The sequence below is a fragment of the Apus apus genome, chromosome 2 (assembly GCF_020740795.1).
Source record: "Apus apus isolate bApuApu2 chromosome 2, bApuApu2.pri.cur, whole genome shotgun sequence".
Classification (NCBI taxonomy): Eukaryota; Metazoa; Chordata; class Aves; order Apodiformes; family Apodidae; genus Apus; species Apus apus.
This window is the reverse complement of record NC_067283.1, coordinates 19,618,408-19,643,672: the sequence shown is the minus strand read 5'-3', so window position 1 is coordinate 19,643,672 and position 25,265 is coordinate 19,618,408. Positions and strand designations below refer to the sequence as shown.

Genomic DNA, 25,265 nt, shown 5'->3' with positions numbered 1-25,265 from the left:
TGAAGTCTCTGGAAAACAAATTTAATCCATTATCTACATAAAACCAGATTATAATAGGACATTTTTTCTCTGTAGCAAAAAGCACTGAAATTGCAGCATAACTTTCATTTAAGAAGTTTAATACAGTTTCAGTATTATCTCACATATTGTCTTTGAACTGACCAATGAAGCACTAAGACTCTTTACATTTTTATTTCTTATCAGAAATAGCACCAAAAAAAAAAAAAAGTGCTAGAAGGAATGTGTAAATACAGTTCTTGGTAAACATTATATTTCAATTTCCATTTTTACTATTTAAAGATACGGAAAAACAATGAGCCTATATTTCTCTTCTCTTTTATCTCCCTTATTCTCACCATTCATGAAAAGCGGAAAAAAGAGGGACACTCTTTCTTAATTTTTACCTTTTTCTCTAACTGTAGTTTTAAAAACTCATGTAGAACTTTTGAAGTGCGTTGTGCAAACAGAATGGAAGAATCCAACACTGAAGGCAAGTGAATGAAGGCATAAATGGCAGATGTAACACAATTGAAGGTAACATTTGAATTTCCTTCTTAGTTTTACTAGAAGCATTTTCTTTGACATTGAGCAATCCACAAATATTTGTGATTAATTTTTTTTTCTGAACAAAATGAATAAGAAATTGTTTTGAAAAAGTACTTACACCTTTAAAGCCTTTGAAATACCTAATGATTTTGCTACAGAGGAAAATTTTCTCCTAAGTGTTCTACCTCTGCTCTCCCATGTCTTGGTCTCTATTGCCTGAAGAACTCCTCAAACACCTGTACAATTCTATGCCCCCTGTAGCCATGAGAAAGAGTTTCACTGATCATTCCCACCACAAAGCAGGCGCTTGGAAGCCAGAAAGCCCTTTGAAGTTGCAGTTGTCCAAAACAGAAAGACTTCTGTTATTTCAAGGTGCTCTCAGTGCATGTATCAGAGAACTCCAGTTCCACACTGGGGCAGAACTTTGCTTACATGAGAAAGACAGAAGAAAGGCCACTAGAAAAAGTATGGGTTCACAGTCCATATGAGCAAGGTCCACACTGGGCATCTGCACAAACCAATGAAAATGGACCAGACCCTATTTCCGGAGATTTTGCTCAATAACCTATATTAGGGGACGTACTTCTTTCTTTCAGCATTAACTGGGTGCACAGCGATGTGCCACACCTTTGGCACAGCTTGAACCAAAATTTTCAAGGGACTAATACCATTTCTTAAAACAGAAGAATCAAAGATGAACATAAAAGGTGGAGAAGCACAAAACTTCTAATTAGTTGCCTGATGTGCCTCTTAGGCTTCCCAGCATCAGAAAGGGACTAGATAATCTTCAACCTTGTCTTCGGTGAAACTGTCTCCAGATACACAGGAATTGTATTAGTTTAAACCAAATTAAAACCTAATTTAATTAGATCAGCTAAACATTTTGCATGGAGGCCCTTAAATCCCTCTCAGCAGTATAAGAAGTACTTTTGCTACCCACTTCCATTAGCTTACTAGCACCTTCTATCTAATATTATACATGAGTGAAGTTTTACAGTTCTCTTAATTCAGAACTTCACTGTCACTTGAAAGTGCAACCGTCTCCTCTCCCTGTCTTGCTACACAACTCACAAGTGTTAACTTCCAGCACAGATGGATGGGAACAAATCTGGCACTGTAATAGCAGACAGAAGTTGTACTGCTTTAAACAGCAACATAATGTTAGATCAGCTCAAGAGGATGTCACACCACAGCCTGAAATGCATACTTCTAGTCAACCATCAGCCCTGCATGCACAATGACCCTTGCAGAATAGTAAGTGTTTCAGTTCTATAAATCTTGTTCTTCTGGCAAGTACAGGCAAACCCTTCTTGAATCTACCTGTTCTGTAACATTTTGACCATTTTTCTTGCCATGAATCCCAAACTGCTGTAAAAGATGAGCTTTTTGCTCAGAGAAATAGAAGCATGACTTAGCTTTAGCAGTAACAAATACTAACTTTTTCTGACAACCTCCATGGTTAATTATCTTTCCTCTTGAAAACAAACACTTGTATTTCTAACTTAAATTTGTCTTCCAGATGGAGGATCTTGGTTTTGTTTTCTTCAACACATACAACTGCTTTCTCCAATCAAATATTTTCTTTCTTCATGAGATACTTCAAATCATGAAATGTTTTCAGTATTTTATTCAACAGCAACAAAAGTTTTACCTTCTCTAAGGACTAAAATCTTGCCTTCAATCAATCCTTTCACATTTCCCCAAATCTTCTCTAGTTTGTTGGGCTTTTCAAGTGTATCTATCAGAACTGAAACTGCAGCTTCTACAGAGGAATATTAATACTAATAGAGAAAGCAACAATGACACCTATAGGTTTATATCTTTAAGGATTGTTTTAACTCTCTCACTCCCTGCCTTAGCAGCTGATGCCCGTCTTGCATACCATTTTACTATTTTTGCTACTGAAGTAGCTACATCCCTACTAACATTTAAGCATCATACTGTTAGGTTTCCTATTTGTTTGTTTGTTCCAGGAACTGACTTTTTGAGGGAACTGGATATCTCTTATAACTGAAATGCTGAAATACTAAAAAGTGTATTGAAAAGTAGAGGCAACACTGAATTAAAAACTAAAGTGGTATTTCCTGTGAGCTCCTGGTGAACGCTGCCTACCTGTGAGAAGGACAATGCGTGTCCACTGGATCACGGACCAGCACAAAGACTCTATGATCGCTGTTTCTTCCGGCACTCATGGTATGATTAAATCTGTCCACCAGTGAGGCAGGAAGACAGTGAAAACCTATAGAACAATTGACCATGTTGGGATTTGGGGAAAAACAAACATTTACTTGCCCCTAATTCTTCCTTATCCATTTACCCAGCTCTTTCCTTAGTCTCTGTGATTCCTTTGACAACCCATTAGGTATGCCCTCCACCTGCTCTTTTCCCACTCCTTTCCTTCTCCCTACTGGTATTGTCTTGTTATTCCTTAAACTGCTGGGTTGGTGGTGGTGTTAAATGAAATTACCTTGGTATAGTATTGTTGTTGGTTTTCCATTATTCTCTATTATTATTATTGCTACTATCATTTCCTGTTTACCTTTTTTGAGCCTCCTGCCCCAAATTGATCTATTTATTCATTTAATAAACCACATATTCATAAATTCCAATTGGGAGTCAGCTGCTTTCATTAGGAACATTAGTGATTACCAGACAAGTGTCTCACCCTAAAAGTCAGTGCTGGACCTCACTGCTCCTCTGTGAGAGGTGAGCACTGCGTGCTGACCTCTTGGCAGATCCTGACAAATTAAAATCTCCCCAAAAAGGAAATAAACAAGTCGCAGATCATGACACTTGTTCTTCTAAGACATCATGGATGCTGCTCACCTCTGTGCAAGCCCTTCACAGCTTGCCTAACTTCTACATTGTCAGCAGAATTTAAAAATGAAAAGTCAATTATTTATGTGCTGAAAGATCCAACAACAGTGTGTGTAGGAAGAACTTTAAAACAGCATCTTTCTCCAGTTCTCTCTGGCCTTGCAGTCAGCAAAGATTATAAACAAATGAAAGCAAAGTGTAAGCACTGGCAAGAGAGATGTTGGGAATGCTATAAGACAGCAATTACAATACTTCCTAATTCCAAAAGGAGTGATAGCAAGAGAAGAGGAGTAAGTCTGGCTTTCTGTACATTGCAAGCAACAGTGACCACATGGAAAAGGCATACATAAAACCTTTGAAAGACAACAAAAAAGCAACAAAATAGCCATAGAAACAGAATGGAATACCAGGATGATAAAACTCTAGCCTTCAGCAGTTACGAGCCTCTCTTTCTCATACAGACGTACACTTTGTTTCCAGCTTGCTTGCAGCTCTCTGCGTAGCACAAATCTGCACGTTGCGCTCCAGAACACTTCACTCAATTAAAAATATTGGGCAATGTTAAAAAATTTCCTTCTGAGGGTGATAAGCAGTTTGGCACAGAATAAGAAGATACAAGCATGCAGCAGAAAAAGTGAAAAGGCCTCAAGCATCTTCAAGCCCCAAATCCAATTTGCTGAATGCTGAGCTGAGTGAGACACAACAGGACTGCACTTAAGATATTCTTCTCAGTAGTATCTAACAGCACTGAAGCACGTTATGTCACCTCTGAATAAAACCACAAACTGCATTTAATTACCTTTAGGAAGCTACAGGTTATTTAAATCCAGAGTCAGAAGACTTTGTCATCTCTCTGTCAGGAGTGCTGTCAAGTCCCAGCTTTTCCAATATTTTTCCCTCGTGTCAATATCTATACACAGTATTAAAACAATTTATTTCCCACAGCTGAATGCATAGCTGTCACTCCTACAGCTTAACATTATTTTTACAATCCCCAGGATCATTTCTGTTGTCTTCCCTTGAACTCCACCCAGTTATACCAAATCTGCCTCACCACAGGGACACAATATTCTAGTCTCAGCCCTGATTCTGTGCAGCGTCTGCTGAGTGCAGTCTCCTTCTTCCATGCAGTGTTGTTCTCAATGTACTTCCAAGGATATTAGCTCATTTGCCCCAGTGCTAGAAGAGAAGCAAGTAACTAGAATGAATTTTGTGGGTTTTCTGGTTTTCCAATCCAGCTCTCTGCCAGTGCTAAGTATCACTTGCCGTTCAAGTTCATAAAACTATTATTTTACCTCTGACTATTAGAAACAAGCATTTTCAGACTGTGACCATTTAATATAGAATCTGAAATCACTCTATACTGGCAGTGTTGAAAGATGACCAAGTTTCTTTTTACTTCTGGTATTATTTAACTTAGTATCTGCATGATCTATCAACGAACATCTCATCTCACTAGAGTACCAATAAAAATATTTCAAGTCTTTGACTAAGGACTAGCCCCTGGGAACACTACTAAAAGCATCTCCATTTGAGACACCCCTTTGGTTACAACCACACCTTGGAATCTGCCCTTTAGCCATCTAACATATGCCTCGCTAATCACAGACAACAAACCATCTTTCAAAAGTCACATGGTCCAGCTTCAGATGAGGAAGTGGGATGGACACATCTTTCTGCTGAATGCCAACTTTTTATACCTCTTAGTTGTAACTTTAAAAAACCTAGATCCTAAATGTGAAATATAAGCTTACTGATTTCAAATAAAAATTTAACAGGCAAAATATTAAGTCAAATTGGAAAGGGTTGGATTAGAAACCACATGCCATTGACTTGAAATAAGATTATATTGGCAGAAGTTATCTTGGCTATAGTTAAAAACTACATCTTATAATGATCCTTTCTTTTAAAAGCTTTATTATTTTTAACTCTGTTAGCCATTTATAATGGATTATTTTACCTTTCTATATCTTTGTGTTTAGCTAGTAACCTATATGCACCACCAACTTCTTTCCATCTATTATATAGATATTTTTAATTTTTTATTTTTATAAAAATATTTTATATAAACTTTTATCACTGCTTCTATATTAAGAAAGAATTTAGGAGTCTCTAGCACCAGCTAAACCAAAGGTCCATCTGGCTTAGTGTTCTTTATCCAAAAATGGCCACAAGCATCAGCAGGAAGCAGTAGGGACAGGGTAAAACACATACGATACTTCCCCTACTTAAACACTCTCTGGCTCCAACTGGTTTCAGTCTGGTGTATTTCCTGAGCCTGGTGTGGTTTGTGTCACTCCACAGTGGATTATTCTTCTCACTGCTTGCCCCACCCTTGAACTAGTCTAGATTTTTGCATGTACATCATCTTCTGGTACAAAAGTCTGGCTCCATCCCACTTGAGTGGGTGCAAGGACGATAGAGCCAGACCCTTTTCAGTAGCTCCCAATGACAGGACAAGGGGCAACAGGCACAAGCTGGAACATAGGAAGTTCCATTTAAATATGAGGAAAAACTTCTTTACAATGAGGGTGACAGAGCACTGGAACAGGCTGCCCAGGGAGGCTGTGGAGTCTCCTTCTCTGGAGATGTTCAAAACCTGCCTGGATGCAGTACTGAGTAATGTGCTCTATGCAGTCCTGCTTTAGCAGGGGAGTTGGATTAGATAATCACTAGAGGTCCCCTTCAACTCTGACAATTCTGTGATTCTGTGAAAAACCCATCATTTAACACTTTCCACAAAGAAGAACTTCCTTTGTTTGGTTTGAATGTGCTTCTGACTAGCTTAATTTGTTAGTTCCTAGTTCTTGCATCAGAAGTCAGGGAGATCAGTCACTCCCTGACTATGCTCCCTTTTACAAGGAGTCACGTGGAAAACACAAGGACATCAGAAGACAATTTTTCACTGTGAGAACAGTCAGACATTGGAATAATCTCCCCAGGGAAGTGGTGGATTCCCCAACACTGGACACTTTCAAAACCCAGTTTGACAGAGTGTTGGCCCATCTCATCTAAATTGTGTTCCAACCTAGAACAGCTGGACCAGATGGTCCTTGAGGTCCCTTCTAACCTGGCATTCTATGATTGAATAGTCTTTATGTGTCAATGCAAGAAAACAGCTGAAAAATCTAAAAATGTTAACAATATTCCATAATTAATTTTAGGAAAACTGTCCTAGATGATACCTAGAGCACTAAACACATGCACTCAGACTTAAACTACTCCTGGTTCACTTTAGTATAATCGTAATATAACACTAAAAAATGGTTTGTAAAATGAACACATAAGATGAAACAACATAGACCCAATGTAGCAATGAAGCACACATGACAAAGTAAGACCAAAAAGAGCAGGAGGATGTCCCCTCATTTTCACACTTATACACAAGTTAAGGGATTTCCCTTCTTGCAACGATCCGCTGGCATGGCATTTGGACATCACCACACAGATCCTTCAAGAGGTTTGGCCTCCTGTACCTGATGACTAAAAGGCTTTGGAACAAGTATGCAGATTTATTAAATCAATAAACCAATGTGAGAATGCAGATGTCCCTCTACATTTACTTGCATTTTTGTACTGCAAGTAAGCTAACGTGAGATGAATCCTGTCCTGAGAAACACACTCCACCTCAATGAGATGCTACCAGAGAATCTTAGGAGAATGCCACCAACCACCAAGCGGGCCGAGGACTGTCCCAGGTGAAAAAGGAAGGCAGGGCAATCAGAAAACTGGCCAAAGATGTCTATAATTCATGTCTCACATGTAAGTTTCATCACTTGCCTCCAGAGAATAAATCATTCTACAGCCCATCCATGGTTTGGATAGAGTTGAGAGGAGAAAAAGGAACTGTGCAGTGAGGGCAAAATGGTTGTGGCCATCTAGATTTCTTGTCCTGTGCTGGGCAGGAGCAGAACAGGAGACACACAGAAGCTCAGCTTCAGCTTTCTTGATTGAGTTGCAGACGAATGAATCAGTCTAGGAGTATAGCCAAACACCAGATCTCAGCAGTAAAAGATACAAGACACTGGAAAATCCTGAGCTCTGGTCCTTCCCACATTAAACCTGGAGCCTCCCTAGTTTGCATGCACAAATGCAGCATGTAAAGTTACAGCTGATATTTCAAATCCAAGTGTCTCTGCCAACCATTCATTCTGTTTATGTATCCATACCAATATGACTGTTTATCCTGTCGGACTGCAAAGGATGATCAGCACATTACTTCACTCTAAAACTGAGAGTTTTCATGTGATTTTCATAAAATTCTGTATAACACTGACTTGAGGCATCACATACAAGACTCATGCTAAAGATTTTCAAGCAAAATAAGGACTCCTATCTCAATTCTGCTTTGATTTAAAGCAACTGTGTGTTAACCACTCTGATTTACATTTCTTTCCCTCCCTCATCTTTCCTGCTTCCCCCAGGTTTTTATGAAAAAATAGGTCTACAAAGGGAAACTTCTCCAATGGCAGAGATACATAGGCAGCACAGAGGCATAGCAATCTACTTTTAAATGAGTGCCTCACTCAATATACTAACACATATTCTGAGCACAGAAAAATAATTGTTCTTGTTTCTGTTATGAGTAACTTGGAAAGGCTCCACATTGCAGCAAAAGGATTTGTGAAATTTCTGTATATTCAAAGTAAAAAGTATCCAGAAAGCTCTTATCGCAATGGGTCAAACACAAGAACTACATCCACATCTATAGTTATATGGCCATTAGTACAATTACTGATAACAACAGTAAGAATTTTAACAAGGTTGATCACTTCTAAGTTCTATCCTCTTGCACGTATTCACATCAAGCAAGGAAATATAATTACCTGAACTTTACAAAATGCTGTAGGAAACCAACAGGCAAGGAATTTTTCAAAGCCTGTATTCCTATATGATACTTTTTCTCAATTATCTCCTTTCACATCAAGTAAAGGACTGTAACTCCTCATAATAAAAGATTTCTGTTGGTATTTTCTACACTCTCCCAGATTTCAAATATGTCTGTCATTACTTAGGAAACCCACTACACAGCCACTGAAATTCTGCAGTGCATGAAGAAGGCTTTGGGGAGACCTTATTACAATGTTCCAGTATTTAAAGGGTGGCTACCAAGAAGATGGAGACTCCCTATTTACAAGGATTCACATGGAAAAACAAGGGGTAATGGGCACAGGTTGCTCCTGGGGAGATTCCCATTGGACACAAGAGGCAAATTTTTCACCATGAGGACAATCAAACATTGGAATAGTGTCCCAAGGGAAGACACAGATTGTCCCACATTGGACAGTTTAAGTCTCAGCTTGACAGGGTGCTGAGGTACCTCATATAAACTATAGTAGTACCTAGAAGGGTTGGACCAGATGATCCTTGAGGTCCCTTCCAACCTGGCATTCTATGATTCTATTATTCACTTCAGTTAAATAAATAAATAACAATTTAAAAGTATGCATTTAACTTACTTTAAAATCCTTATCAGTCCACCTTGCAGAAAGGGAAATGAAATAACTTTTGAACTCCTTTGGGTCTTTTTTTAGCACAAAAATCTCTGAAAAAGTATTTTTAATGTCCTTAACCTCACTGACGAATCATCACAAATGCTATCAAAATCAGATAAAATTATAAGAAACCAACAGAGAGTCAATGAGTAGCTGAACTTTACTTATTTCCACTGCTGAAAAACTGTTTGCTGTTTCATCACATCTACACTCTGATCACAAGAAACTGAGCTCCCCAAATTTCCACTTAGTACAAAAGGCTTTACAGCATGCCTAAATTCCAGACATTCTAACCAGGAATAAAGAAGTGAAAGTGGAGTGGCCTGGCTGCATACTCTTCCTTCTAAATAACAATATCATCTGGGTCTTGTGTTAATCTAAAAATGTTAATTGTGGTATTTTACAGCATTTTAATTCCATTAAAATCCTTACTGCAGATATACTTACAACAGGAGAAGTACTTCTGCCTGATTAATAGTTCTAATTTGGGGAACATGTTGAACTACTCTGCAAATATAATCTCCCACTGTCCCAGATGTGATTTCTGTGGCTCCATCAAAGAAAACCTGATAGGTTTTTTTTCTAGCATAACTCTGGAGTAAGTACTCTCTTGCTCAAAGTAATATTATAAACCTGTGAAGGAGGTAGTAAGTCCCCACAAATTTAGGACTTCATGGGTGAAATTAAAAACTTTAAATGCCTCTTGGAAACAGGTGGATGCACTGTTCATATAGACCATAGAGCATTACACATTCCTAAATCCTACATCAAACCCTGGAATCTCCCAGAATTCACTTCTAGCCCATGAACTGTCCTCCAAAAATCACAGGTTTAATCTGAAAACAAAACAAAACAAAAAAAAAAGAAAGATTTTTTAGTTTTACTTGGAACCTGAAAAACTGTTTAAAAATGAAGCCTGAATGTGCAGAGACCCTGTGCATTATGGACTCCATGGTTGCAAAGTATTCAAAATCTGGCCATTGTTTCCTGTGCGATTTAGCACTGGAGTAAGCAAAATGCACCACTATTTAATGTTTTACTTTTCTCTCCACCCTTTCGCTATATTTGTTCTACATATTTCCCCCCCCCAGCAGTTGGTTGGGTAAACTCAGCATTTCTCCTGCTGTCTGCTAGAAGGCAGGCAACCTGGGATGATGAGAGGTAGGGGAAGGAAGCGTAACAACAGGAAGAGATAGAAAGATTTCTCAGTAGGCCATGCTGCATGAGCACACTACAAGACAACAATGGAAGCTAATAAAAAGGGCTAAAAACTGTCATTTTTTTCTGCAGAAGGAAATAACAGAAAAGTTTGTTCTGATCCAGTGGTGCTGGTAGAAAAGATTGTGGGAAAAGCTGCTAAAGAGAGGAATGAAAAGCTCACTGATTACACAAATAAATCAACAAGCTGTCCTGATAGTATAATCTTGAGAGTAGACACTGAACAGCTGAAAGAGGAATTACATAGAGGGCCATATTGGGATTAATTTTGTTACATTATTTTATTAACAAGGTATGCTGTAAAGAAGGTTCTCTAGTAAAACCTCATCAGATTTGAAGTCTGGGGTAATAGGTTGAAATTTAATATTACTTAAAGCAAAAACATGCTCTTCAGAGAATTTATGCTGCAAGTTACAAGTTTGATAGTTGGGAAGAGGTGCACCTGTACATCTGAGTCAATCACTCAGTGACTGCATGCCACCAAAATGGCCCTGAAGAAAAGCATGTCCATGCACTCAATCACGTCTAAGAGAAACTGTCTCACAAACAAGAAACACCAAAGTTAACACTTGGTTAGACACAAAAGGCCAAAAATCTGAAGGCCTTCAAAAGCAGGCTCAAAACATGCATGACAAGATTTCTGTGAGGAAGCCTTGCTGACAGCTGAGGACCTGACTCAATGGCCCTTACAGCGCAATGCTCCTAACTGGAGTTAAAGTGCTCATTCAACAGGAAATGCTTCCTGAAACCCTTCTTTTCTGTCTAGCCAGGCCTTGGAAACTGGTAAGAAAAAGGACTGAGCAAAGGGATCTGTTTCTGTGCAGTATGTATCTCAAAACAGAAACCAAACATGGAGCAGGATAGGCAGGTGAATGAATGCAAGATCCATAGGATACATTTTAACAGCCAGCGTTATTAATTTAACAGAGGACTCTACACCGCAGCTCTCAACCCTCTCATTTTACTTGCAGTTGGTGTCAGAAAAGGTCGTGTTGCAAAATACAAACAAATTACTAACAACGAGCAGACTTCCTTGAATTGCCCAAGTTCTCCAAGTTGCTCTGGACCAGAGGAATATCTTTTCCTACAGACACAAGTCTATCAGCTAACCCCTAAGTCTCATTTGTACCCATGGCATATACTCAATTCCCAAGTCTCACTTATACATCTGGCATATATTTATACACTGCTCCCAAAGCACAGCTACATTTCTGACTACCTGCCTTCCCTCGTCTATCACACATACACACACACACACAGAGGGAGTGTGTGCCTCTCTTCTGCTGATCCAAACTCAAAAATCATGGCAAAAGTCACCTCCCACATGTGACAGACGCAGTGTATCATCAGAAGGTTCAGGTCCAGCATGTCAGATGCAGTAACTCCCAAGTTATCTTAGTTATCTACCACTAACATTTGGAGGCTCTATCAGTTGCAGCCTGGCTCACTGGTTATGCACTAAGCTTCCCTGTCAAGGGTCTCTGACCAGGCTAATTTTGCATGTGGCAATAACCACCTAATCAATCCATGTCTTTCTAAGTCCTAATGGAGCACCTGCACATCCAGACATGAATCTTCCTCCTGACATCCTCCACAAACATAAATTACAAGTTTAGTGCACACACTAGACAAGTCTCAGTGACCTCCTGACAGGGCAAACAGAGGTCATGCAACAATCTAACTTTCAGCACCCACTATTTCTACCCTTCCAATTTCTGAATTTTAAAGCCTGTAGTTGTAGTTAGTATCACCCTCCAGTCTCACAGGAATGTAGCTTTGAAGTGACAACTGGTTCCTAAGCAGGATAACATACTCCATGTTTCCATTACCAAGTACTGCAGCACAATAGGAGATCTCTAAAATTAACAGTTCTGACAACATAAGGTCTGTATTTCACAGCAGGGAGGAATCACTATGGTCTAGCTCCACTCTAGTCCAATGGACTGGATACACACTAGTGGTTGGAGTAAATCATTCAGTTTAATTTCATCTGGAATGCATCCACTTTGTATGCTCCAGGACAGTCCTGCAATGCCAAAGAAAGTGTGGTAGGATGTTCACGACATTAATTTGAAAACCACTAACACGCTAGCGGGGCCAAAACCATCTTACTTTTGACTAATACCTGCCAATTGCCAGGGCCATGCAAGAACACTTTCATGTACATAAGAAATCTCTGTCATATGCCAGTTATGTTTGTGCCTCAGTCACCTTTTCAAAAATTTGCCATTCAAGACTCAGAAAGGCTTTCTGGTTCATAATAGAAAGACCAGGAGAACAATTAGATGTAATGAATGAAGCCTGTTGACGTGAGAGAGGGTCTAGGGCTAGGTGCTCTGTAAATTCAACCCAGCTATGTGTAACCAAGAGAACAATGGGTTGGTCACTGCCTGGTAGGGCTGAGCCACGACTGTGGCCAAAAATGGCACAAGGTATTAAGCTCACTAATGGACTCACTGGTTTCATTGATGACATCATAGTGGCTCTATCACTGTTCAGTAATGCATGCTTAGGGAAGGTACCTACAAAATCCAGTCCTCCCCTTGCTAAATTCTTTCCAGTTTCTAACAAAAAACTAGTGTATCAGAGCTTTTCTGATCCTGTTTCTGGATTTGGGTCACAACAATTAGTATTTCCTGATTAATTTAACTTTCAGAAGCTTGTCTAAACCTTCTTTTAATGTATGTTACACTGTCTCCTGTATTAAATAGTCTCACACTTCGATTATATGCCACGTATTTGTGATTTTTTGGGGTTTTTTCTTATGATGCCAGACACGTTCACTTCCTGGTCCTAGTTCTTGCTTTAGAAGAAACAGTACATAATCACATTCACTTTTCCAGGTTTATGCTACCTGTGACTTTATAGACTTGACCCTTTTTTCATACTGAAAGTTCAACTCTCATTTGTGTTATCTCAGTGTCTTTTCAACCTATTTTCAGTACAGGCTGATCATTTAATCCCCAACCCCTCAATACTGTCAGCGCCTTCTGTAACATTTTGCCATCACCTTCATTGATAATTCTGCTTAATTTTCTATCACCATCAAGCTTTTTTTCAGCCTTTCGTCCTACTCATTTATGTTGAAAAGGAACCTGACTCCTAACTGAACTTTTCAGTTCAAGACAGCATGACAGCTATTATCTGAGCCAGAAACAAGCACTGCACAGAAAGGAATGCTAAACAAAAGGCAATGCCAAACAAGTGACCTCATTCCATGCCTGCTGCAGCACTCCTGGCACAGGCGATTAAAACCTTTGGCTATTTCCCTTGTACTCACAACACTGCAGCCAGGGGCAGCCCAGCCCACACCAGAGCAGGTCTCTCTGCTGAGCAGGCAAAAAAACTCATGAGAGATGAGATGGAGGCACCTTCCCAGATTCTCTGAATCCTTTATTTCCCATCAGTGGTGCCTGAGGGAGCAGCACTACACTGTGGTTCCAGCTCTGCAACAAAATGGTAGCCTATAACATTCAAGATAAAAGGTGACAAAGTGCATTTGTTCCACTAGCTCAGAAGAGGAAGGAGCAGGATCCCGCTCAGTATTGGTATGATGAGACAAAGTCTGAGGACACCCACACCTTGCCCTGATGCAGACTCTGGGTCTTGTCACAGCTTCCTTGTAAGCCAATCCTCCCCTTTTTCCCCAGAGAACACCTACGCTGTGCCAAAACCCACACCAGACACACTGTCCTCCTCAGCTGCTTACCCACTCACTATTCCAGAAACTGGGAAGAGCTACCCTGTTATGACAAATCCTACAAAAATCAGTTAACCCTGGCAACATAAGTCATGCATTCTGGAGTATTTTTCTCTTTTAAAGGCTGGAAAGGGGCTGAACTGGCCAAAGTGGCTAGAGGTTTACTTCACACCATCATTGCCTAGTGAAGAAAGGGCAAAGCCAATACTCAAGGCAAATTAAAATATTGTCTTTGCTAACAGCAAGACTGTTGGTGTGAGCCAGAAAAAGAACCTTTAAAAAAAGTACACAAACATTTCTCTAACTAAACCATTATTTCAATTATACCAAGAGCAGAAAAGGTTAGAAAGCAGTACTTGTGTCACTCTGATCTTTTTGGGAAAAGTAAGCTCTTACCCTCCATGATCTTTGTAGACACAAGCAGAAACATCCCATGAAAACTTTTGCTACTTCCCCTCTTGTGTTAGGATGGTTAAAATGTTTTACTCATTACACTTACTACAAGCTTGGATTTGTCACAACTATATCTACTAACTGTTTAAGGAAATCACAGACATACATGTTAACATGCAAAAAAAACCCAAAAACCTGGGAGTCACAGAGGACCAGTTACCCCTGCTGCCAAGGTCAATGAAGCCTGTGAGCTTCATTGTGGTGAGGCATTCAAATCTCCAGAGATCAAGATTAAAAATTGTATTAGCTTTAGAAGAAGGAGAGCTTCTTGTTCTTCAGTAAGTTTACTGCCTAAGATGCTACCCTAGCACAGCACAAAAGCATCAGATGAGAGAGAACTACAAGCTGAAATGATAAGTCAGTAATGGACAATATAGGAAAACACAGAAATTAGAAATTATCTTTTGCTTGCAAGCATTTAACTACTCAAGGATCTCTAGAGGTGCTGACTCCTAGTTCTCATCTTCTTGGCTAATTATTTTTTTCTCATTCTAAAATCTTCATTTTAATTAGCTCCCGAGATGAGCTACTATGAAGACCTTTCATTTTCTTTCTCTTTTTTTAGTAGATGTAAAAAATACTGGCTTCAAAAACATGTACTCATTAAAAATAATGAGTGATTTTGTTATTGCATAAATATATTCCAGTGACATAGGAAAAAGGAGCTGTTGGTTATTTGTCATTATTTAGTTGCTTAGTTTCAGAAACACAAAAAACCATATATTTAAATATCAGAAACTTTGCACATTGATTAAGTCTTGAAGTCACTAGCCTTCAGAGACTCAAGTCCTGTAGGCAGATCACAGACTAGTGCTTACAACAGTCGCCACAAAACACTTTTCATAGTTGTCTTCATTACAGCTTGGAATTTTTCATTCCTTAAACTACAGTACAAAGAGGCATGTGCAATACAGTCAGTACTGCAGCAAAATGTGAAAATAGCACCACTGCCAATTTATTTCTCACATTTATATAGCTGGTTTAGCCTCTGATTAGGACGTTCAGAGTTTTAAATATGTACATATTGACCTAGAGGTTTACTTCTTTATCTGTAATACATGCATCTATTGACAAGATATGGTAATTACTGTGGATTAAAAACTAAGGCCATGAAAAGTGATGTTACATAATATGACATTCAGTGACATAAATTGATACAATGCCTTTGATGTTGGAGTTGAATGACACTGTTCTAATGTATCACAAATACACATTTTAATGCTCAGCTTTGTTGCATTTTTCTAAAGAGCAGCATGATAGGACAGCTCTATCAAAATATTTAGGTTATCATTTGACTCAATTCTACTTAAAGTCTACAGTTTTGCCACTAGTTCACAATTAGCATTCATTTCTCATGCATGAGTTGACCCATTTACACAATGCAGTAAATCCATACCTTTGGGGATTTTTCTGGATGGCTTGTTTTACTTCCACCACACAACTCATTTTATTTTGTCAATATAGTGAGCAAGGTTACAGTCATCTTGTCAAATATATTTATTTAAATTAGAATCAGAAAGACTATACTATTCCCTATGGAACTTCACTGAAAACTTTTTGGAACTTCAAGATGTATTTTGACATCATAAAGGCTCTGTCACTTTTGCAATCAAGAAATTTCATATTAAAGCAGTGATACAGAAGAAAATAAGTAGCAGTTACAGCAATTTCTTCTATAAACTTATAAAAAAGACTTCTGAAATCCCAGAAAAAAAATAATAAAACACAATAATATATACCTCATTATATTTGCTTAAAAAGAAAGTAAGTTTTTTCTAAGCAAGCCTATGCAATAATGCCAGATGGAATAAGACCATCCAAGAGGCAACTATGTAGGTGTCACATTTGCCAGCTTTGTCTAACAGAGATCCACTTAACCTAAAATATTTCCCTCTGCATCTCTGAAGATAGTTGCAGCTTCACATGTGTTAGGGTTCTTTTGAGGTCACTTATCCATCCTCACCATGGGGCTGCTGAAAGGGAGCCTTCCCCAAGCAGAAATTGTTCTAAGATCACATGCCATTCAAGTCCAAATAGGCTTGTGTCTGACAGACAAGCACTTCCATTTTACACAATTTGCTGAGGTGGTTCTTCTCTCACACATTCATAGCTCACCAGAACTTCAGCATAGATTTGGGGTTAGCCGAGTTACCTAAAATACCTATCCAGATTTACACATCTAATGCTATTATGGGCAGTATGGGATTTAAGAGGTCAAACAGCTCACTAACACCCATTATAAATCCCTATTTTTAATACTATCTGTTTTTATAAACGCAGTTGCCTCTCTTGGGCAGGGGCTTGTTTTCCAGCTTCTGAACAGTAAAATGCTTCTGTTCTTTCTGATGAAGAGCTATGCATCTTTCCACCTGTGTTACAAATGCAGTAGTCTTATAACAATGTCACTGATAGCCTGTAAAACTTTTCTTGCTCTAGACTGGGAAGCTGATCTTCAGCAGGTGAAGAATGTCACCTTGTTCGGGATTATCTGTTTTACTACCCCCATGGAATATGACCTACTGTGACTTGAGTTATGCACTGCTGCAGATTGAAAGTCAACCTGCTCAGTAGTTAAAGTCAACTAATTTACTCAATTCCACCTGTACTGACAGATTCATAAATAATAATTGTCATGAGTATCTGACATTGCAAAAAGTATCCTTCAACTTGGTTTTCTGGGGTCTAAAATTACTGATTCTTTGTGATATACTTAATCATTGGGAGTAAGTATATCACAAAGATTAAGAAAGGAAGACCAACAAAGCGAATCTGAAAAAGTTATAGGAACAGAAAAAGAAGTCAGTGCCATCCCTGACAAACCACAAACACAATGCTACGGATTCCCAGTGATCTTTTCCTCCCCGACAGCTGTAAAATTCCCACACAAAGGTTATGACACCCTCTGCTCTCATGGAAAGCTGACCCAGAAGATGATGGTTTACTTTAGGTGCCTGGATTAGCATGAGTACTTGAATCTCTGTGCTTTAGTTCTTCATGTAAATATGGACTGCCTAGAGGAGGATTCTAATCCCCAATTTGAAAGAGGATTCTTAAACAACTCTGTAATCAGGTTCATTCAATAACATTAAAGAAGTGAAACTTTGAGGAAAACAACCCAAAGAAGTTACAGGTTGCTTTTACATCTTATGGTATGTGGAATATCATACCAGACAGTAAATAAATAGTAAATTAAAGTAATTTCTAAATCATTTATTAGGATTCTACATTTAAAGGCAGAATTATTCTGCTTACACAAAATGAGAAGTCAAAAAATTACAACACAGAAATACTGGAAAGCCAAAGGACCTGCAGCTCAGAATTTCCCTTTGTATGCATCTATACAAATAAGATTAGAAGATATATCCAGAGAAAAACAAGGTTGGATATTACCCTATACACATGTCCACTGCACAGGAGCACAGTAGGAACTCCACCTTCTTGTAGAGATACACCTGTATTAGCCACAGGAATGACATATTCAGCCTCCTAGCTTCCAGCCAGAAAAAAAAATGCTGTTGAACACAACTGGTAGATGCTTAATCATATGAGTTATATGCAGCATTTTTGAAATGCAGTTGTGTGGAATTAAGCCTACAGCATACCAAATAATTAATAGCTCTTGGAGTTGCAGTTCATGTTAAACTGTCAGAGGAATCAACAAGAGCAGAAGGCAACCAGTACTGTGGTGCATCGAGCCTTCCATGCCTGCTATAGCCATGCAGCACTTCATACAGTGGTCAGAAAGTGCTATTCTGTCTATTTTAGTGGACACACTTGTGATATATGATTAAATGTGTATTTTCCAAATGAAGCAACAACAACAAAAAAATCATGCTTAGGACTATAAATACAGACAGACAAAGTGTGAATCACTTCAGAAGAGTGAAAATCCCAGTGCTGCCTTGAACAATATAAGCTCTTTCTTTATGAGATTTAACATACTTACCCAGTCTCTTCATTGATGTACTATGGCTGGTTTTGTGAAATGTCAACATTGATGTTGCTGTCAGTTTTTCTTGTTGCCTTTCATGCTATTCCTCTTCTTCACTTGAATTCAATTGAGGGAAAAAAGCCCTTACAGACAAGTATCTGCAAGCTTTATGCTGTGAAACCCACAAACGGAGCTCCAGGCCTTGTTGTTAACATCTTCTGCCAATTTTCTCAACAATCTGTTTTGGCAATTTAAGATACCATTTTATGTTTCAGCAACTTAACAGGTTGAACAACTGTGCCAGTGGCTTCCAAATATGGAGCCATGGCAAAATGTCTGTTTCTAATTTCAGACATGCAGATGTGCACAAGCACAGTAGCAATTTCATTTGTTTCCTTCCTCAGTTGCTACATGAAGACATTTTTGTATCATATCTGAGGTAGTACCCAGTTCCTTACCATTTGTGTCTTTCTCCAGAAAACAGGTGTTTAATCAATTCAAATTATGAGGGATATCCTGTCCTCTGCTGCTTCCCCCGAAGCTGCATAAATTTAACTGGAGGTAGAATGTGATCCTTGAGACTTAGAAAAACATACACCCTATTCCATTAAAGACAATAAATACATAGCCTTTCTCATTAAAATCCACATACCCTGTTTTTGAGAATGTTGCAGGATTTTAATTTTTAAGAAAATTCTATTGTGTATAATAAAAAATTGTATCTAAAGAAAGTGTAAGTGTATGTAATAATTCAATCAAAGTTTATAACACGGTTTTCACACAACTAAGCAAAAAGCTCTGATAATTTACTTCTTGGAATCAGAATGGGTTTTCTTTGAGAAAAAAAGAGTGGTTGGATTTTCCAAAATCAGCCAAATTTCTTGCTCTCCCTACATCCAATACAGGCTGCCCTAACTTCAGTGAGGAGTTCAAATCCCAGTAAATAAGGATGACACCACATCCCTCAGGAGTGATTTAGTGTCCTTCTCTTTACTAACTCTACTGTCCTTCCTAAATTCAGGTCTCCACCAAAAGAGGATACCTTGGAAATGTGCTTTGTAAATTGAATTTATATGTTTTCTTTTTTGTCCTTTTTCCTTAAGGTATAGTTTTCATTTCACATACAATCCAAGCCTCCTGGAAAATGAGTCACAAAGATATAAATGAACTACATTACTCCATTTTGCTAGTTCTCAAAGACAAGCAGGGCACAGATGTGCACTGCTTCTTACTCCCACATGACTTAAGTTCCTAACAGCGTAAATGTGGAAATGAGAAATGCTTACACAAGCTCTCAGTGTAATGAGGGCAACACCACTGTGAAAGGTTCCATGCAGCCTTCCAGCCATACAACCAAGCCAGCAACCTCTACTATCCAAGCACTGGCCTTTATCTTAATGAAAGCTTCTCACTCCATCAATTTGCATGGACACCTGTTTTGCTTTATACTTTGCAGACATTTACCAGGAACACATTTAAGAAAGTGCAACTTCTTTCATACAGGATAAAACATGCTTCAAGCTATATACCTAGACATGGAAGTCCAGTGGCAGCAAGCTGCAGCTCATTGCTGCAAACAGCTGAAAGTGTTCCATTTCCCCAAAGGAAATATTACTAGATTGAGTTCCCACATCTTCATTTAGCCATATGTCATGATAGATCAATAAATAGGCATTTGCCATCTTCTTTAATTATCCTGATCCTTTTGCCACCTTAACATTTTCCTCGTAAAATCAGTTTACAGTTAGTTTATTGGCAAAAACACCTACAAAAATGTGGATTTTTTTCATTTTGAGAATATGTGCATTCATACTGAAAATCTTCTCAAAGTTCAAGATGGACAAAAAACACTGCAAGATCTTTTAAGAAAATTGATACATTTCTCTGTGTGAAAAGTATAAATTTTGTGTTAACTACATACACAGTGCCAATAAGCAGTGACATCTGCAGAAGTGATGGAAATTTTGTATGTTGAGTAATTGAAAAATTAATAATAAACTTCAATAACATTTATCCACGTATATATTTTTCATACTTACAAATATTTTCACATATATAAATTCATAACATTTATTCAGATTTTTAAATGCCTGCCCAGACATGCAAAGGTTGATTAAAAAACCCCACAGAATCATCAGTATAAAAAGCTGCTCGACTCATGCAGCATGTGTGGCTTATGCCTTTCAAGTTAACTTAAGAAGCTACAGTTGTAGTTCGGGACAGTTGAACCTGCATGTTCCAGAGAGGCTTTGTGATTCTTTTTAAGAAGCATGTTGTACGTCTGTAGAATTAGGCTTTTTAATTAGGCTTATAATGGGGTAAATTTCATTATTTTCTAAGAAGCTCCATTCTGGTCTTGATACATCCATCCATCCACAAAATACATTGCAGGAGTTTGGTGTACATTTTCAGATGCAGGACTGCTGGCAGCAAAATAGCAACCAAAATCCAACCCACTCCCCCCCCTTTTTTTTCCTTGTAAGATTTATATTTATAAAATAAGAGACTCTTTAAAAAGTCAAGAGCATTGTGCTAATATTCATGTGTCCTACAAAACTTAATATCAGGACAAAAAGGCAATATTTTACAGAGATTTCTGTTACATAAAATCTATTATCATTAGTTATCTTCATCAAGAACAGCTACACACTTTAACTGTGCTCACTTACCCCTTCAGTGACGTTGTTACAACTTTATTTCAAATAGGCTCTTTGAGAAGTTTCTAATACTTCAAGGTGAATCAAAACAAAACTGAAAATCAAATATATACATTAGTATTCTTCCATTTTTCTATACATGAAAAGAAAAAATATTTTAGAATTATTAAAGTGCTTACCTTTAAGTGTCTTGAAACCTTAGTTAGCTCCTTAGTTCACAATGTATACTGTTTATCTGATAAATACAGAAACTATTCTATGTGGAATGCATTTCTATATTACAGGAGTTCTCTAATTAGCTTCAAGGTGTAGCCAATACAGAATTATCTTTCTAGGATTTAATGCTATAAATCAAGCTATTATTTCAATGTAAACATAAATTAAATGTAACTTATTTTTATCATTCACATTTTAAAATTCCATTTTACCATTCAATATAATTATTTATAAGAGTCCATGAGTTGGAACTTCTGTCAGGTACGTACGTCAAAGGAAAAAAGCCCTGAACAGTTAAGACTAAATGGAACAACTCTGTATTGTTCAGTCTGGATGGAACAAATCTATATCATTAAGACTGAGGCAACAGGAGTCATGCATCCAACCACCAAAAAAAATACTGGGGAAAAATAAAGAAAATCACTTTTCACATTTCAAAATATATCTCTGGGTCTGGGTCTGAAAAGGCAGGTAGGTGCCTTTGTTCGACAGTCAAACAGTATCACAAATCATGCAACATGATCTTCTGCTAGAAGAGAAACCTCCTTGTCTCACTCCAAAATAGAGATGGGAAGAAAAATTCCATTTCACAAACTACTTCTTTGTTTTCATTTTCCCCTTTCCCACAACAGAAAATCCAATATGCTTTGAGGAAGAGAGAGAAAAAGAGTATGCAAGTGAGCTGTGTCATACTATTACACATTCTGATGTAGAGGTTATTTGGCTTGGGAGATCTAATCAGATTTCTGGCCATGCCAATATCCAAAACTGAGTACCACAGGCCTGCTGTAGGGTACTTCTCTCAACTTCTCCTAACGGAGCAGACCAGCACAAGGGATTAAGTATTCATCAGAGCATTGCTTGTTTCATCTCCTTGATGCATTCCAGAACTACCCCACACAAAAGAGTCACTCTTGCTCGAGGAAGCTATGTAGGTCATGAGAGGACCCAATTTAAGTTCCTGGTCTGAATAAAAAAATACAGCTGATTAAAACCAGAGACTCACTGAAGTTTCCCAGATCTCAAATGAAAGTCTTAATGGCTGTGCTTCTTGCCACTCTAAAGAATACATCTTTCTCTCCCACTAACCAGAAATTTAATTTAGCCCCAGTATTAGCATAAGATATGAGCTTTTTTTCTTGTCTTATCTATGCATAGAAGCATTTGCACAGCTCTTAAATCAACTGTACTCGCCACTGGCCTAGGCTACAGGAAATGAGCCCAAATTTTTCACCTCAAAGACCAGCTTTGGACATCAAAACCTTAGCTAGTGAATGCTCCAGCAAGAATGGTTCATCTCCATTGCTGTGATAAAGTAGTATTACTCAGTGACTCCTTTTATTTTCAAGAAGCTCCCAACCTGAAAAACACTTTTTCTTTCAAGTAAATGAACTCCATAATTTTCTTCTGATCGTACTTACATGGAATGCCTCTGATGCCATGCTGTTATTTTTTTTTACTGCAAGGAATGACTAAAAAAAAATGCACAAAATAATCTATGGAGACAAGTTCTTGCAGTACGTATTGATTCTGTACCATTTCTAGCTCTGCATAGTTCTTACCTGTTTCATACATATTTGCACTACATATCACCCAGTACTCCATCATGCAATGACTTATACATGATACAACATAAGTTTCCTACTGAAAACATAAGTCAGGAAAAGTCTTTTTTAAAATGCCTCTCCTGAAAGCATTCTGCATTCAAGCTCTAAGCTAACTAAACACATGGTTAAATTTTGCTATTTGCTATTCCCATCTCATCTTGAAGAGCAGCCTTGTATGTATTTTCTTTTAGAACTCAGTATCAAAATCTTATGTGCTTCTAGAAAACTCTATCCTGCCAGTTAAGCTAAATTTGACAGCTAAAATAATACAAAATTTTATAGCTTGTATAATCTATATAGTTTACATGTAAACAAAAAGTTATGAAAGTATTCTTAGTTGCTGGTAAATCTATTTTAAAAAAGCAAAAAAGTGTCATATCATTTTAGTGTAGAAAAAGCTTTGAGCATACTTGCTGAAAGCTGGAGAGGTGAACACACGTTGCCCATGTGCTGTACAAGTCCATGGTATAAAGTTACACACACTTCAAAATCTGACATACACAAATCAGTCACCAAAATCAGATTCTTCACTCTCACAGACTCATCAGAAACACCAACAAACACACCTTTTCTTAAGACACACTATTTCTCCATCTACAATCACTGTAGGTGGCAGTCACATACATTACTGATTTGTTCCTGAGTCCTTTTCAGTCTTTGTAACTCGGGCGTATCAGTCACAATACTGAACCCTCGTCCTTTGCTTTCTTCAAAGTCTCTTTTGTATTTTACCTACAGAATAGAAAATACAGAAGAACAGGGTTGTTTTCATTTTCCACAATGTGACCCTAGCAAGTAGCAATTCTCTTTTACTGTAAATAAAGCATTTTTTAAAGGCTTCCAGCCCTTAAAGGAGAAGCCTGCCTTCATCCACAAACAGAGACAGGCAGCAACTGGACAAAATTCCGCAGTGCCCAAGCAATTGCCCCCTCCAGTGATGCTGTGGACTCATCTCCATGCTCCCTGCAGCTGTGGAAAGATCACTCTCTGTGGTCGTTTCATTCTGAGAACAGTAACCACAGAAGTACAGATGCCAACATAGCATCAAGCAAGCACTTATTTTTCATACAAAAAAATAGCTATAACTAAATCTGGATGTCTTCTAATACAAAGCTTCCCATTTCAGCCTTTCTTCATGATGAGTCTACCAGTCTCTCCATTGGATAAAACTTATATTACAAGTTACAAAAATTTTCCATTAAAAGAGTATTTAGAAAACTGCAAAGTAAAACACTCGTAAGTTAGGGAATGGCTGCCTATACAAGCATAATTTGTCCATCTTGCACATATAATGCACCCTGAAAAGTAGGAATGGCATTACCTGTACTTCTAGGGCAACCTGCAAATAGAGGTGAAAAAAGCTTAATTTCAAAAAACATATAGGGGTCTCAGGCTGTTCACTCTTAGATTCCTAACACTTTAATATGTTCAAATAATGGACTTGAGTTACTTGTACAAATACTGAGTACTTCTGCAAATGCGTCTTGGGGATCTCAATTTCAACATAAAGAAATAAGATGAAATTTTGTAAAATCCGAAGTCACTGTTGAGCAACAGGCAAAACTCTGTAGCAAAGACATGTGTGATGATGACGATCCACAAATGATCCATTCAGTATCCAAGCAGAGGCAAGTGACGAGTGTGTTCCTCAGTCATCAGTACTGGGAGCAGTGCTGTTCATAATCTTTGTTGGAGACATGGACAGTGGGATCAAGTGTATCTTCAGCAAGTTTGCTGATGATACCAAGCTATGTGGATTGTTTGACATCCTAGAGGGAAGGGATGGCATTCAGAGGGACCTTGACAGGTGGGAGAGGAGGGCCAGTGCCAACCTCATGAAGTTCAACAAGGCCAAGTGAAAGGTCCAGCACCTGGATAGGCGCAACCCCAGGCACAAACACAGGCCTGGGGCAGAATGGCTGGAGAGCAGTCCTGAAAAGAAGGACTTGGGGGTGGTAGTAGATGAGAAGCTCAACATGAGCCACCAGTGTGCACTGGAGCCCAGAGAGCAACTGCATCCTGGGCTGCATCAAAAGAAGTGTGGCCAGCAGGGGCAGGGAGGTGATTCTGCCCTCTGCTCTGGTCAGACCCCATCTGGAATACTGTGTACAGCTCTGGAACTCTCATCATAGAAAAGACACGGAGCTGTTGGAGAGGATCCAGAGAAGGGCCACGAAGATGATCAAAGGGCTGGAGCACCTCTGCTGTGAAGACAGGCTGAGAGAGTTGGGGCCGTCCAGCCTGGAGAAGAGAAGGACCTGGGGAGACCTTATAGCAGCCTTCCAGTACCTGAAGGGGCTACAGGAAAGCTGGGAAGGGGCTTTTCACCAGAGAGGGAATGATAGGACAAGGGATAATGATTTTAAACTGAAAGAGGGGAGATTTAGGTTAGACATCAGGAAGAAATTATTCACCATGAGGGTAGTAAGGTGCTGGAATAGGTTGCCTGGGGAGGTTGTGGAAGCCCCCTCCCTGCAGGTGTTTAAGGTCAGGTTGGAACCTGATATCTCTAAGGTCCCTTCCAACCTTAACCATTCTATGATTTATGATTCTATGTCTCCATGGATGAATTGAGCCACCTCATGCATAACAATGTCCTTTTACTTCCTAAGTCCCCTGTTTTAT

General features: G+C 38.6%; 1 protein-coding gene across 3 annotated transcripts in view; it reads right to left on the bottom strand.

The window, feature by feature from the left end:
• NEBL (nebulette) overlaps positions 1 to 25,265 on the bottom strand; it is a 251,878-nt gene that overhangs the window by 118,857 nt on the left and 107,756 nt on the right. For all 3 annotated transcript variants that reach the window (XM_051610332.1, XM_051610329.1, XM_051610330.1), the window contains exon 4: positions 23,265 to 23,372. In XM_051610332.1, the coding sequence (XP_051466292.1) occupies positions 23,265 to 23,372 (108 nt within the window). The remainder of the gene's footprint in view (positions 1 to 23,264; positions 23,373 to 25,265) is intronic.